The sequence below is a fragment of the Rhinopithecus roxellana genome, chromosome 8 (assembly GCF_007565055.1).
Source record: "Rhinopithecus roxellana isolate Shanxi Qingling chromosome 8, ASM756505v1, whole genome shotgun sequence".
NCBI classification, from domain to species: domain Eukaryota; kingdom Metazoa; phylum Chordata; class Mammalia; order Primates; family Cercopithecidae; genus Rhinopithecus; species Rhinopithecus roxellana.
This window is the reverse complement of record NC_044556.1, coordinates 30,313,058-30,325,261: the sequence shown is the minus strand read 5'-3', so window position 1 is coordinate 30,325,261 and position 12,204 is coordinate 30,313,058. Positions and strand designations below refer to the sequence as shown.

At 36.4% G+C, this 12,204-nt stretch overlaps 1 protein-coding gene across 1 annotated transcript in view; it reads left to right on the top strand.

Annotated features, from left to right (window-relative positions):
- The window catches only part of LOC104668605 (calcium-binding mitochondrial carrier protein SCaMC-1), a 54,342-nt gene that overhangs the window by 28,350 nt on the left and 13,788 nt on the right, over positions 1-12,204 (top strand). Inside the window, exons 4-6 of the mRNA XM_010371356.2 lie at positions 3,709-3,820; positions 6,093-6,251; positions 8,596-8,748. Of these exons, the coding sequence (XP_010369658.1) occupies positions 3,709-3,820; positions 6,093-6,251; positions 8,596-8,748 (424 nt within the window). The remainder of the gene's footprint in view (positions 1-3,708; positions 3,821-6,092; positions 6,252-8,595; positions 8,749-12,204) is intronic.

Below are 12,204 nucleotides of genomic sequence, written 5' to 3'. Positions count from 1 at the left end.
CAGGCTAAATAAAGTTCTTACCCTGTTTCCGTGGGGGTTTGAGGTGAGTGATGAGTAAGTTAGGAGATAATCACCTTTTGATCAGTTAGAACTTTCTCAGTTTAGTCTTCAATTAATAAAAATTAATGTAAATTTTGTCAGAAGGCAGAGATTGTCAGATGAAAGAACAAGCAAAATAAAGTCCTACTAACCAAAAAAAAGCTGGGGTAGCTATGTTAATATCAGCTATGGGATAGCTATGTTAATATCAACTATTTTAATAATTATTATTAATAAGCTATTCATAATAGATTATATAGTAAAAACATTAGTAAAAATAGAGTGTCACCACGTTTTAAAATTCAGTATGAGGATATAAAATTTTTAAGCTGGTTGATAAAATTCTGGGGATAAATTGGCAAATCCATCACAGTGGTGAGAGAGTTTAACACAGTTCTTCCTGTATTTGATAGGTCAAGCAGAGAAAAACTTTAATGAAGACAAAAAATTTTAAATACATAAGCTTGATTTAATGGGCATGTAATAGGACCTTGCATCAAAAAATTAGAAAAAATATTTTTTCTTAAGTGCATATGGCACATGTATAAAAATTGATTTCATAGTAGGCGGTAAAGCCAGGTTCAACACATTTCAAAGAACTGGTATCACAAGAACTACTTTCTCTGACCACTGTGTGTTAAAGTAGAAGTCAATTACAGACATAAATTATAAAAATGCCAATATTTTAAAATGTGATATACACTTCTCAACTTGTGGGTCAAAGGAAAGCATAAGTGGAAATTCAAGGACACGTTGACTTGAAAACATTAAAACTTATGGAATATTTCCAAGATGGCACTTGTAGGAATTTTATAGTCTGAAAACTTTTATTGGAAAATAATTAAGTCTGAAAACTAATGTGCTAAGTTAGGGGAGAGAAACTGGAATAATCTCAAAGAAGGCAGGAGGAAGGAGGTAATAAAGAATATATAGCAAAGATGCAGTAACAGGATCAACAAAGCCAGAAGCTGTTTGTTGGAAAAGGCAAGCCTCTGGAAAGATTGATGAAGAAAAAAGACAAATGAGATGTAAGTAAATCATGTTCAGTTACAAAGAGACACCTAAGAACTTTTAAAAAACTAGTAAAATATTATGAATTATTAATGCTAATAAATTTGAAAACAGACAAAGTAGATGAATTTCTAGAAAAATGGAACTTACTGGGACTGAATCAAGAAGAAATAGCTGATAGTACCTAAGCAATTGAAGAGATTGGATCAGTAATTTAAAATGTTCTCATAAACAAAACGTTAGCCCCAGATGGTTCTTGCAAATGATTAAAGAACAGATGTACAAACATTTCCAGGGTGTAGAAGTACACTATCGTATCCTTTCTAGATCATTATAACTATAACACCACAAGCAGACAGTATATGAAACAGCGAAAGTATAGACCAAGATACCTATGACTTATATGTAAAATTTAAAGAAAATATTAGCAAACTGAATCAGCTGTATTAAAAAATATACCACAATCAATGTATTTATAAGAGCAACTTAACGAAATTTATTAGAAGACATTAAAGAAGACTCAGTATAGAAAAGATGTATCTTCTCTCCAAATTGGTAATAGAGATTCAATGCCATTGAAAAAAACCCACCTGGTTTTTTTTTTGAGGAACTTGTCAAGCTGAGTCTCAAATTTATATCAAAGAGCAAAGACCTAAGAATATCCAGGATATTCCTGAAGAACTGTAAGGAGCCAGGGGCCTGCCCTATCGGATACCAAGGGTTGTTACTAAGCCATAACCAAGTCAGTGCTATTTCTATAGAAACAGACAAGTTAACAAGTGGAACATAATAGAGAGCCCAGAAACAGACCCATCCATATTTTGGATTTGTTACATGAAAGAAGTAGCTTCGCAAAACTTTGGGAAAAGGAGAGTGTATGCAATAGATGATGCTCATGCTCATGCTTGTGCAGACAAACAGGAAATTGGGATACCTGCCTCTTACCATACACAAACATCAACCTAAACATGAAAGTTAAACTATAACAGCTTGAGGTGGTGGGGAAGAAATATCTTTATCTCAGTGTAGGGAAGAATTTATTTTAAAAACAAGATACAAAAAGCCATACACAGAAATGAAAAGACTGAATTCAACTGCATTAAAAAGATTAAATTCAGTGGCATTAAAATCAAGAGCGTCTGTACTTGGACAGCTTAGAGTGGAAAGACAAAGAGAAGGTATTTGCCAACTTATAACTTGAAGGATTAGAATGAACAATATAAAGAATTACATAAATAAGAAAAAGATATACAACCTGTTAGAAAAATGGGCAAAGACTTGAACAGCATATTTTACATGGAAGAAACAGCAATAGCAAATGAACATGGTAAGAGATGCTCAACATCTTTGGTAATTTGAAGGGAAATGCAAGTTATACCCACAGCAAGGCTATCTTATCTAAGAAGTTTGTCAGTACACTAAATGTTCTGTGGTTTTAAGCTACAGAGTTTGTAATTTATTTATTTATTCAGTAAATACTCGGTGGCAGGCACTGTTTTAGAAACCTTGGTTATAACTTTGAATGAAATAAAAAAAAAAAAAAATCCTTGCCTTGTGCAGGCTGCTTATGTGTGGGAGGTTGGGTGGTGGGGTCAGGCAACAAACAATTACATTAAAGTAGAAAATAGTGATATAAATAAAGCTATAAATATTGCAACCCAGAGTAATACTATAAACATAAGTAGTGACTAGGACTCTCATGCAGATATACCTCTGTGCTGGGACAAGTGAAAGTTTAAGTGTAATTTCCCATGTGCAGGTCAAAATAAAAAAATGACACTAGAAAACACAATAATGAATATCTGAAAATTGCATTTTATTTGACTGCTATCCTTTTGCATCATTTTCATACTAATTAAGGAATAAAATTTGTAGGATGCACCAAAGCTTTTTCTTGTTTTTTTAACATCCATTAATTCAGTAAATAAATGAGCACCTTCTTTGTGCCAGCCGCTGTAAGAGGTGGCCGAAAGAAGGGAATAAAACGGTCAAAATCCTGGCACATTTGGAATTTCTCTTAGGAGAAAACAGATACAAATGGCATTAATTACCAAGAAACTTGTAAAACAAGCCAAATATTAATGATAAATATTTAAGACTACAATATGTTGATTTTAAGATTGAAAATGAGGTGCCAGGATTTCTTAAGACTCAAAGGCACAGTCACTGAGAGTTTGATTTTTTACAATCACTGTTAATTTTTTAATTTTCCTAACTTGGAGGAAATTGATAACATGTTTTGAGTATATTTCAAAACTACATTCAAATGTTGCAATAGAACATTAAGAATTATCTTCATGATCCACTAAGTGCATGAAAAAATGGATAGTGAATCTATTCATTACCACCTTTCAATATTTTATCTTTCAGTTTTTGTGTTTTGTAGCTCATTGGCAGAGTTTGACAGAGTGCTGAAAGTAGTCTTTGGTGAGCTGGCTGTAATTTTGGGACCCATTTTTATCTAGATAATTAAAACTATCTAACAGGACCATAAAATGCTTGCTGCCATTTCCAACAACCTATATTTGTGGATGGGGTTTTTTAACTTAATAAGAATATTATGTTAGAAAAGGAACTGTCGTTCTGTAAAGTGGCCAGTATTGTTAGTTTTATTTATCAATTTAGTTTTGTTCTTTGATCTTTTTTTTAAAATTTCAGCATTGATGCTGATGGGACAATGACAGTGGACTGGAATGAATGGAGAGACTACTTCTTATTTAATCCTGTTACAGACATTGAGGAAATTATCCGTTTCTGGAAACATTCTACAGTAAGTATACTTTATGTATTTATACTTATTTGGAGCTATAAACCATAGGTACAGTTATCAACCAAGAACACTCTGTAATACTTAAGGGCCAGGATACCTGAGTCCAGTAGCTTCTTAACCTGTAGAGTTCTATTTATTCTATTAGGCATAGATTTATAGAGTTATTTAAAAAAAACCAAAAAACAAAAAACAAAAAAAAAAAAACAACTAAGACTGCATAAATGTCCATTCTGAAAACTTGGAAGAAGTACCACCTTGATGAATAAGCTGTCTAGCTTTTATCGGCATTTAAGTATTCTGCCATAGGGAAGTGTAAAAGTTGTAGCCTTTTACTTTTTTTTTTTTTTTGAGACGGAGTCTTGCTCTGTGGCCCGGGTTGGTGCAGTGGAGCCAACTCAGTTCACTGCAAGCTCTGCCTCCCGGGTTCATGCCATTCTCCTGCCTCAGCCTCCCGAGTAGCTGGGATTACAGGCGCCCGCCACCTCTCCCGGCTAGTTTTTGTATTTTTTAGTAGAGACGGGGTTTCACCGTGTTAGCCAGGATGGTCTCGATCTCCTGACCTCGTGATCTGCCTGTCTCGGCCTCCCAAAGTGCTGGGATTACAGGCGTATTGGCCAAATAATCTCAGCACCTCATGGTTGCTAAGGGTCTGTGTCCTTGTTTGGTCAGATTGCCTAGATTTATCTCTGGCTTAAGGCACTTACAATATTCATTAAAGGTTATAGAATCTTTTTGCTTCATCTGCTTAGCATTTCATACCAGTTTGTTTTCCACAAAACTTTCAAATTTTGATTGTTTCATTAATATTATGCATACTGATGTAAACCAAGTTCTATTATTATGTAATCTGCTCCTGAAACCATTGGGAACTCTCTGGAGGTTTTTGTTTTTGTTTTTTTTTTGAGACTTAGTCTCACTCTGCTGCCCAGGCTGGAGTGCAGTGGTGCGATCTCGGCTCACTGCAACCTCCGCCTCTTGGGTTCACGCCATTCTACTGCCTCAGCCTCCCAAGTAGCTGGGACTACAGGTGCCCACCACCACGCCCAGGTAATTTTTTGTATTTTTAGTACAGATGGAGTTTCAGCATGTTAGCCAGGATGGTCTCTATTGCCTGACCTCGTAATCCGCCCGCCTCGGCCTCCCAAAGGGTTGGGATTACAGGCGGAGCCACCGCGCCCAGCCTTTTTCTTTTTTCTTAATGGGATTGTCTTCTATGCACTTAAGATTTTACTAAATTAAATATGCATTAAATGAAGTCAGGAGTTCACATTGCCACTAGTAACAATGCCTAAGCTTACATAAAGCATTTTAAAATTGTTGGCGATTAGTGCCTTCTCAGCTATGAGTATAAAATAATATACTAGTAGTTCAGTTGCCTAGATAAATTTTACACTATGTGAAGTTTTATTTACATAATTCTTACTGTATTTTTTAAGGTAGTTGGTAACAGTTGAGACTACAATCGTATCTCCATTTTATTGATGGTAAAATGAAGGAAGAGAGGGTTACTACCATAGGATAGTAGGATAGCTCCTTCCCCTTGCACTCTTGCTTGTAAAAAAAATTTTATGACAAAACAATTTAGATAATAGAATTGTAAAAATATTATTGTAGAGTTGTTTCTCTCAAGCTATAGTAATGTAGAATAGGTTGAAGGGGTGATGATTTGAAACAATACCTCTCCATTAGCTAAATTTTATATGGAATCTATTGCATGTTTTAAATGACAAGTCAGATTTATAAAAATATTTTTATAAACAGTAGAAAATGAGTTTAGGGGTATTCACATACACAGTTTTAATTTTTATTTACATATTTAAAACATCATGGTATAAAGTGTAATGTGGATATAAATTTGAGATAAAGGAAGTATTGTTTAATAACTGATGAACTAATTTCTTAAAAGATGTCATCACCAATTGGTTTTCTAGCCTTATGAAAAGTGGTTGCAGTAAAAAAGATGGACTATACCTGATAAAATGCTGCCCTTTCATTCTAACTTAGACCTAGAGAAGAAAAGATACTGTGAATCTATGATGAAAGAAAGTTGTAACTGTTGGTTTTGTATATTTGTAATTACTGTTTATTTTCATTTCTTGTGAACTGATACTGTACATTGTTCATTGTGAATAGAAGACATAATCTTTGTGCTCAAATTCTAGGGAGTGAAGTTCATATTAACAGTAAAATAACGTATGATTCTCTCTAAAACAGAAACGTCTTCTGGGATTATATATTTTTAACTAAGGGGATCTTTTTTTCATTTTAATAGGGAATTGACATAGGGGATAGCTTAACTATTCCAGATGAATTCACAGAAGATGAAAAAAAATCCGGACAATGGTGGAGGCAGCTTTTGGCAGGAGGCATTGCTGGTGCCGTCTCTCGAACAAGCACTGCCCCTTTGGACCGTCTGAAAATCATGATGCAGGTGAGCTTTATTATCGTGTGTCCAGGTTTGCCCTAAATATTCTGAAACAGTGAGAAATGTGGTGCTTTGAAAAAGAAGTTTTAAAATTTCTCAGTAATAATCTTTTATACCCTAAAAAATAAATCTGTTTTGTTGCTGTTAACTCTGAATTCAGTCCATGTAAGTATGGCAGTGTACCAAACTTAGATTGTTAGTACGTGTATGTAATGAACTTTTAATCTTTGGCATTCTATGACTATTCAAACGTTTAATTTAAATAATATCCCTAGCTATTCTTGTAGGATTCTCCTTATTTATAGTTTCCTTCCTTTTTATATACTTTATTAAAAGTAAAGTATTTCTGAAATCTAGAATCTTAGACCAGCAATGTAATTTTAAAAATTATTCTGAAGCTGAGGTTAGCAGAAAAAGATCTGGCTTTATAGACTGATTTTGTTATTTACTAGCAGTGTAGCATTGGGCTGGCCAGAGTGGAAAGAGGGAAAGGAAAATAATTAATATGTATTTGCTTATTGTGGTAAGCTAGTTAATGCTTGCAGCAGCCCAGTGAAGTAGGTATTTTATCATTTTTCCAGGGGGAATCTGAGGCCCAGAGAATTAACTTTTCCTTTACCACAAATGAGAGGGGGAATGGAGTATCTTTGCCTCCAGTGCTCTTGGTTCTCATGCTGCATGAAACCTCTGAGGTCTCATTTTCCTTCATTCTGGGATGGGGATAAGAATATCTAACAAGAATGGTTGTGAGAATCAAACAATATCAGGTATGTGAAAATGTCTGGTACACTGGAATAACCTATTGGAACATAGTAGTAGTTTACCAAATATTTTTACAACTTTGTTATACTTACGGTCAGCAGTTTTTACATTTGTCCATAGATTTCTGGACAAAAAGATTTCTGACAGTATTTTAAGCTAGCATTCCTTCAGAATGTACCCAAATCCTAAAATTTATTTAGGGGCAAAGCTAATGCTTTAAAGGAAAAGGAGAGGGAATTGGTGTGTGTTTTTCTTTAGGAACAGTAGTAACTTGACTTTTAGAGAACTTGAATAAGCATTTATTTTTTCCTTTGTCCTATTTTATTGTGAAGTTTATTTATTTAAAATAAAATGGATTTCTCTGGAATTTAGTTTCTGCAAATGTGAGGAGTTTCCAAAGTCAACCTTCAGGTTCAATACTTCTCTAGAAATACTCACATAACTTACTGAAAGCTTATTATCCCTGGTTATGGTTTATTACAGGGAAAAGATACGGATGAAAATCAGTCAAGTAAAGAAGCTCATAGGGCAGAGCTTCTGTTCTCCTCTCCCTGTGGAATCTCCATGTCTTACTTTCCTGGCACTGTTGTGTGACACTAGGCACGGAATATTGCAGACCAACCAGGGAAGCTCACCTGAGCCTTTGGTGTGCAGAGTTCTTATTGGGCCCCGTTTTCATACTGGCCACATGGCTGGCCTTCAGAAATCACCCCCTTCTATGAGTGCGTGTGTGCGCGTGTGTGTGTGTGTGTGTGTCTGTTTAGTGGTAATCACCCCTTTTATGTGAGCTGAAACAATCAGAAGAATGCCTGATTTGCTTAATTATTTTTGGTGTATTGGATTTAATCAGTTTTTTCTGTAGGTGGTCATAAGGTATAGTATTTTTAAATGACTACCACATCTGTAGTATAAACCAAGTCATTTATCAGTATTCACAGGATGGGTACATGTTGTAATGAATTTATTTGCTAGAGAGGCCTCAAATGCCAAAGAAGGTACAATTTTTATTTTTGGTTTCAGGCTGTATGCGTTCCAGTGTTTGTAACCCTGATATACACAATATCCAAACCATTTCAGACCCATTTACAGTTCATGTCTGTACTACTTCTTGAGGACAGGGAGTAAGATACTACTCCCTGTCCTCAAGAATATAAACAGTATTACTTGCAGTATATATAATATAATATAATAATATAATATTATTACCTGCAGTATACTTTTTTATTTCTCTTTAACTGAGCTTGTTCATGTTTCAAAGGGTGTTCCATTGCCTGATACATAATTTAGTTAATATTATCTTCTGAAGGTTGTTCATAATTTTAATATTCTTCTTGTCTTCTCTCTCTGCTTTCTCACACCGAAGATACCAATTATTCTTAGTTTTAGAGTCAGAGACAGGCATCTAAAATCATGGCAATACTCCCTCCCATCATTATGTATAATTTATTTTTTCAACCCCTCTATATTTTATTTTCAAATATATCTTCTTACATTTAGAAACAGTATTGAAAAAGATTGTGTGGTTGCTTTAGAAAAAGTAACAGTAATATGCCACCAGCATTTTATATCATTCTGCTTTTATTTTTAGGTTCATGGTTCAAAATCAGACAAAATGAACATATTTGGTGGCTTTCGACAGATGGTAAAAGAGGGAGGGATCCGCTCCCTTTGGAGGGGAAATGGTACAAACGTCATCAAAATTGCTCCTGAGACAGCTGTTAAGTTCTGGGCATATGAACAGGTAATTTTTATCACCTATGGAATTTATTAACAAAGAGGAGTTAGTAAACGGATTCAATAAAGGTTAATGTATAATGCTTTTGGGATTCTTGTTTTAATACACAATAATCTTTCACATATACTCCATATCATTTATAGATTAGACTAAATAAAATCAGAGATTTCTCGTGACCAAGTTAGGGGATTCTTAATTCATCATATTATTTATAAAGAAAGTTTTTTTTCCTAAGTAGTTCTTAAAGGAAGGGTAGAATTTTAGTTTATTCATTCTAAATTCTGAGCAGAAGCAGCACACTAACGTAAGTTTTATGGAAGTGTCACAATCTAACCTGTGGAAGGAAAACTTACAAGTTGAAGTCCTTTGTGTAATTTGACATTGCTGTAAAATTGAGCTGAGTTTGGAGTGACAGCTCCATGAAGGCAGGGGCATGGCTTCTTCCCCATGTACTCCAGCACCTAGACAGAGCTTGGCATGTGATAAGTGCCAAGTGAGTGTTGAATGAATGAATGACTGAACAAAGGCATTTACCTCTGAATCACTTCTCTGTTGACTTTTGTTAACTTGGATTTTTTGAGCTATTGCTTCAGCCTAACTCAATGTAAAGGGGAAGTACAGAGGTAAGTTTTAGAGTTTGGGTTCTCTTTGTGGTCATTGGCAGAACTGTCTAGTTGAGCAGCCACAGATTACTTTTTCCATTATTTATTCCATTGTTGTTTATCAAGGACTGTAAGGGCCTTGAAATTCAACTCCCCACCCCCATAGTTTTTGTATTATTGCATGTAGATTTTAGATTATTCTGGAGAGTGTTTTGTTCTTGAGCAACAGAATACTCTTGAGAAGATTATGGTATCCTTTTTCTTTGCCTGGGAAATAGAGAAGCAAAAAAAAAAAAAAAAAAAAAAAAAAAAAAAAAAAAAAAAAAAAAAAAATTTAAAGAGAATCTAGTCTCCAGGATATTAATGAGAACGTATCCTTGGGAAGGTTATTTTCCTTATGTGAAGGTTTGAAGATTCAAATCATGATTATTAAGGGCTAATGTTCGAGATACCCATAGGTTATTCTGACTTCATACTTGGATTTTATGATAGGAAAGCCAGAGCCTAAAATAAACAAATACTCAGTGCAGTTATTTCAGTATGCAAGAAGTTTAGTATTTTTGAAAGTCCATTGCCGGGCGCGGTGGCTCAAGCCTGTAATCCCAGCACTTTGGGAGGCCGAGACGGGCGGATCACGAGGTCAGGAGATCGAGACCATCCTGGCTAACACGGTGAAACCCCATCTCTACTAAAAATGCAAAAAACTAGCCGGGCGAGGTGGCGGGCGCCTGTAGTCCCAGCTACTCTGGAGGCTGAGGCAGGAGAATGGCGTAAACCCGGGAGGCGGAGCTTGCAGTGAGCTGAGAACCGGCCACTGCACTCCAGCCCGGGCGACAGAGCAAGACTCCGTCTCAAAAAAAAAGAAAAAGAAAGTCCATGGGTATTACAAACAAATATGCATATTTTACTTTATGTCGTTTGTCAGATTCTTACCTTGGATACCACCAGCAGGCATCCTCTGCTTCTGTCCACCCAAGCTCCTTCCTAAGACCTCTTTATAGTATTGTGATTTCTACACACTAACTTTCTTAGACATCAAGAGAAAGCTGTCTACACAGTGTGGTGTAGTGTTCTTATGGGCTCTGGGCCTATGGTGCCGCTTTCTCCTGTCCTGCTGAAGGTCCATTCATCCCTCGGGGCTCTCTAAAAGCCACCTTCCTGTGAGAAGCATATCCTAAGCATCTTAACCAAAACCAATTCCTCCCCTGTCTCGCCTCCCTTGAGTGCTGAATTGCAGAATATCCCATTTTTCATTGGATGATGGAAAATCCATTGTTTTCTCAGTGGGTTCTAAATTACTTCAGGATAAATAGACTGTATATATTCTCAAATTTCCCAGAGTATGTAACTAGCTCACTTTTAGTTTCAGATAGGTTTTGTTCATTGAATAGCTAGTACTTTAGGAAACTAAGAAAAAGATCTTTTCAACCTGGTGTGTAGCTCTGTCAAACACATCATCAGTTTGGGGTAAAGCTGTGTTCCCTGTGGGTTGTCATTGCCATAGTAGTGTCATTGTATCATTGACAGGGTGGTAGTGTGGGATAGTGTTCTCATGGTTTCAGCTGCCATCTCTGTACTGACTGCGTTCCACTCCATTATCTTTCTCTTTATCTCAACACCGTAGATCTACCTGTGTACTGTGTGTTTCAGCATCTCTGCTTGCATGTCCTAGGAGTGTCTCACACTCAACATACCCACCATGCACGTCATCTTTCTGCTACTCCCTGTCTCCTGACCCTGCTTCAGCAACGCACACACACCCTTCCTCTTTCTATATGTCATATGGTGGGGAATGTCCTTTAGTACCTTACTCAGGAGTTAGTTCCTCCAGGAATGCTTCTGTTTTAATTTCTTTTTGTTACAGCACTTTCACACTGCATTCTGATGTTCTCTGCACTTATCTTCTTGGTGAGACTGTGAGCTTCCTTAGGCAGTGGCTACTTGTATTCCTAGCACCTTGCCTAGTGCCAGGAAACTCTTACTAAGTGAATGAAAAGACAGAACTGCCGGACTGGAATTTGAGCTCAACTTGCCTCAATCTCAAGCCATTAAGATGAAGGGGAGCTGGGCGTGGTGGCTCACGCCTCTAATCCCAGCACTTTGAGAGGTAGTTTGCTTGAGCCCAGGAGTTCAAGACTAGCCTGGGCAACATGGCAAAACCCCATTTCTACAAAAAATATAAAAATTAGTTGGGCTTGGGGGTGTGTGCCTGTGCTCTGGAGGCTGAGGTGGGAGGATCACTTGAGCTCGAGAGACAGAGGTTGCAGTGAGCTGAGATCACACCATTGCAGTCTAGCCTGGGTTCCAGCCCAGGTCTGCCTGACTCTCAATCCCATGATATTAATATCCTGGCCAGTCACTATTTTGGCTGTATTGGGGTCATATTTCCACCCTTGGTCCAGTTAGCTATGTTGGGTCACTTTAGTACTGATAGCCAGGGAGATGCTTGATAGGTTAGTATAATTCTATGTATTACCTGCAAAAACTGTTTTTATAAATTGTTGTGTTAATATTTGTTTGTCACCTATTTATTCGTTTTATTTGCACTGGTGAAAATAAACTCATCTTTTAAAAACTGTGGGGAAACTATCCAAACACTGTGAAAACTTGATTAATCTTGTATTTTCTGTACATCTGGGGAAGAATGCTGTTATGCTGTTTCAGCAAAGGAACAACTTGGTCCAAACTGGGAGACATCTGTGTTCTGTAGAAATCTGACTTGAAAACCACTGTCCAGTAACTGTGTGTAGTAGCATTTAGGCCTTGCTCTTCTGCTTCGTATTATTAATGCAGTATATACATTTCAAGACACATCATCCCATTTGTTAATTTATTGATTTCTAGGAGCCGATTTGTATTC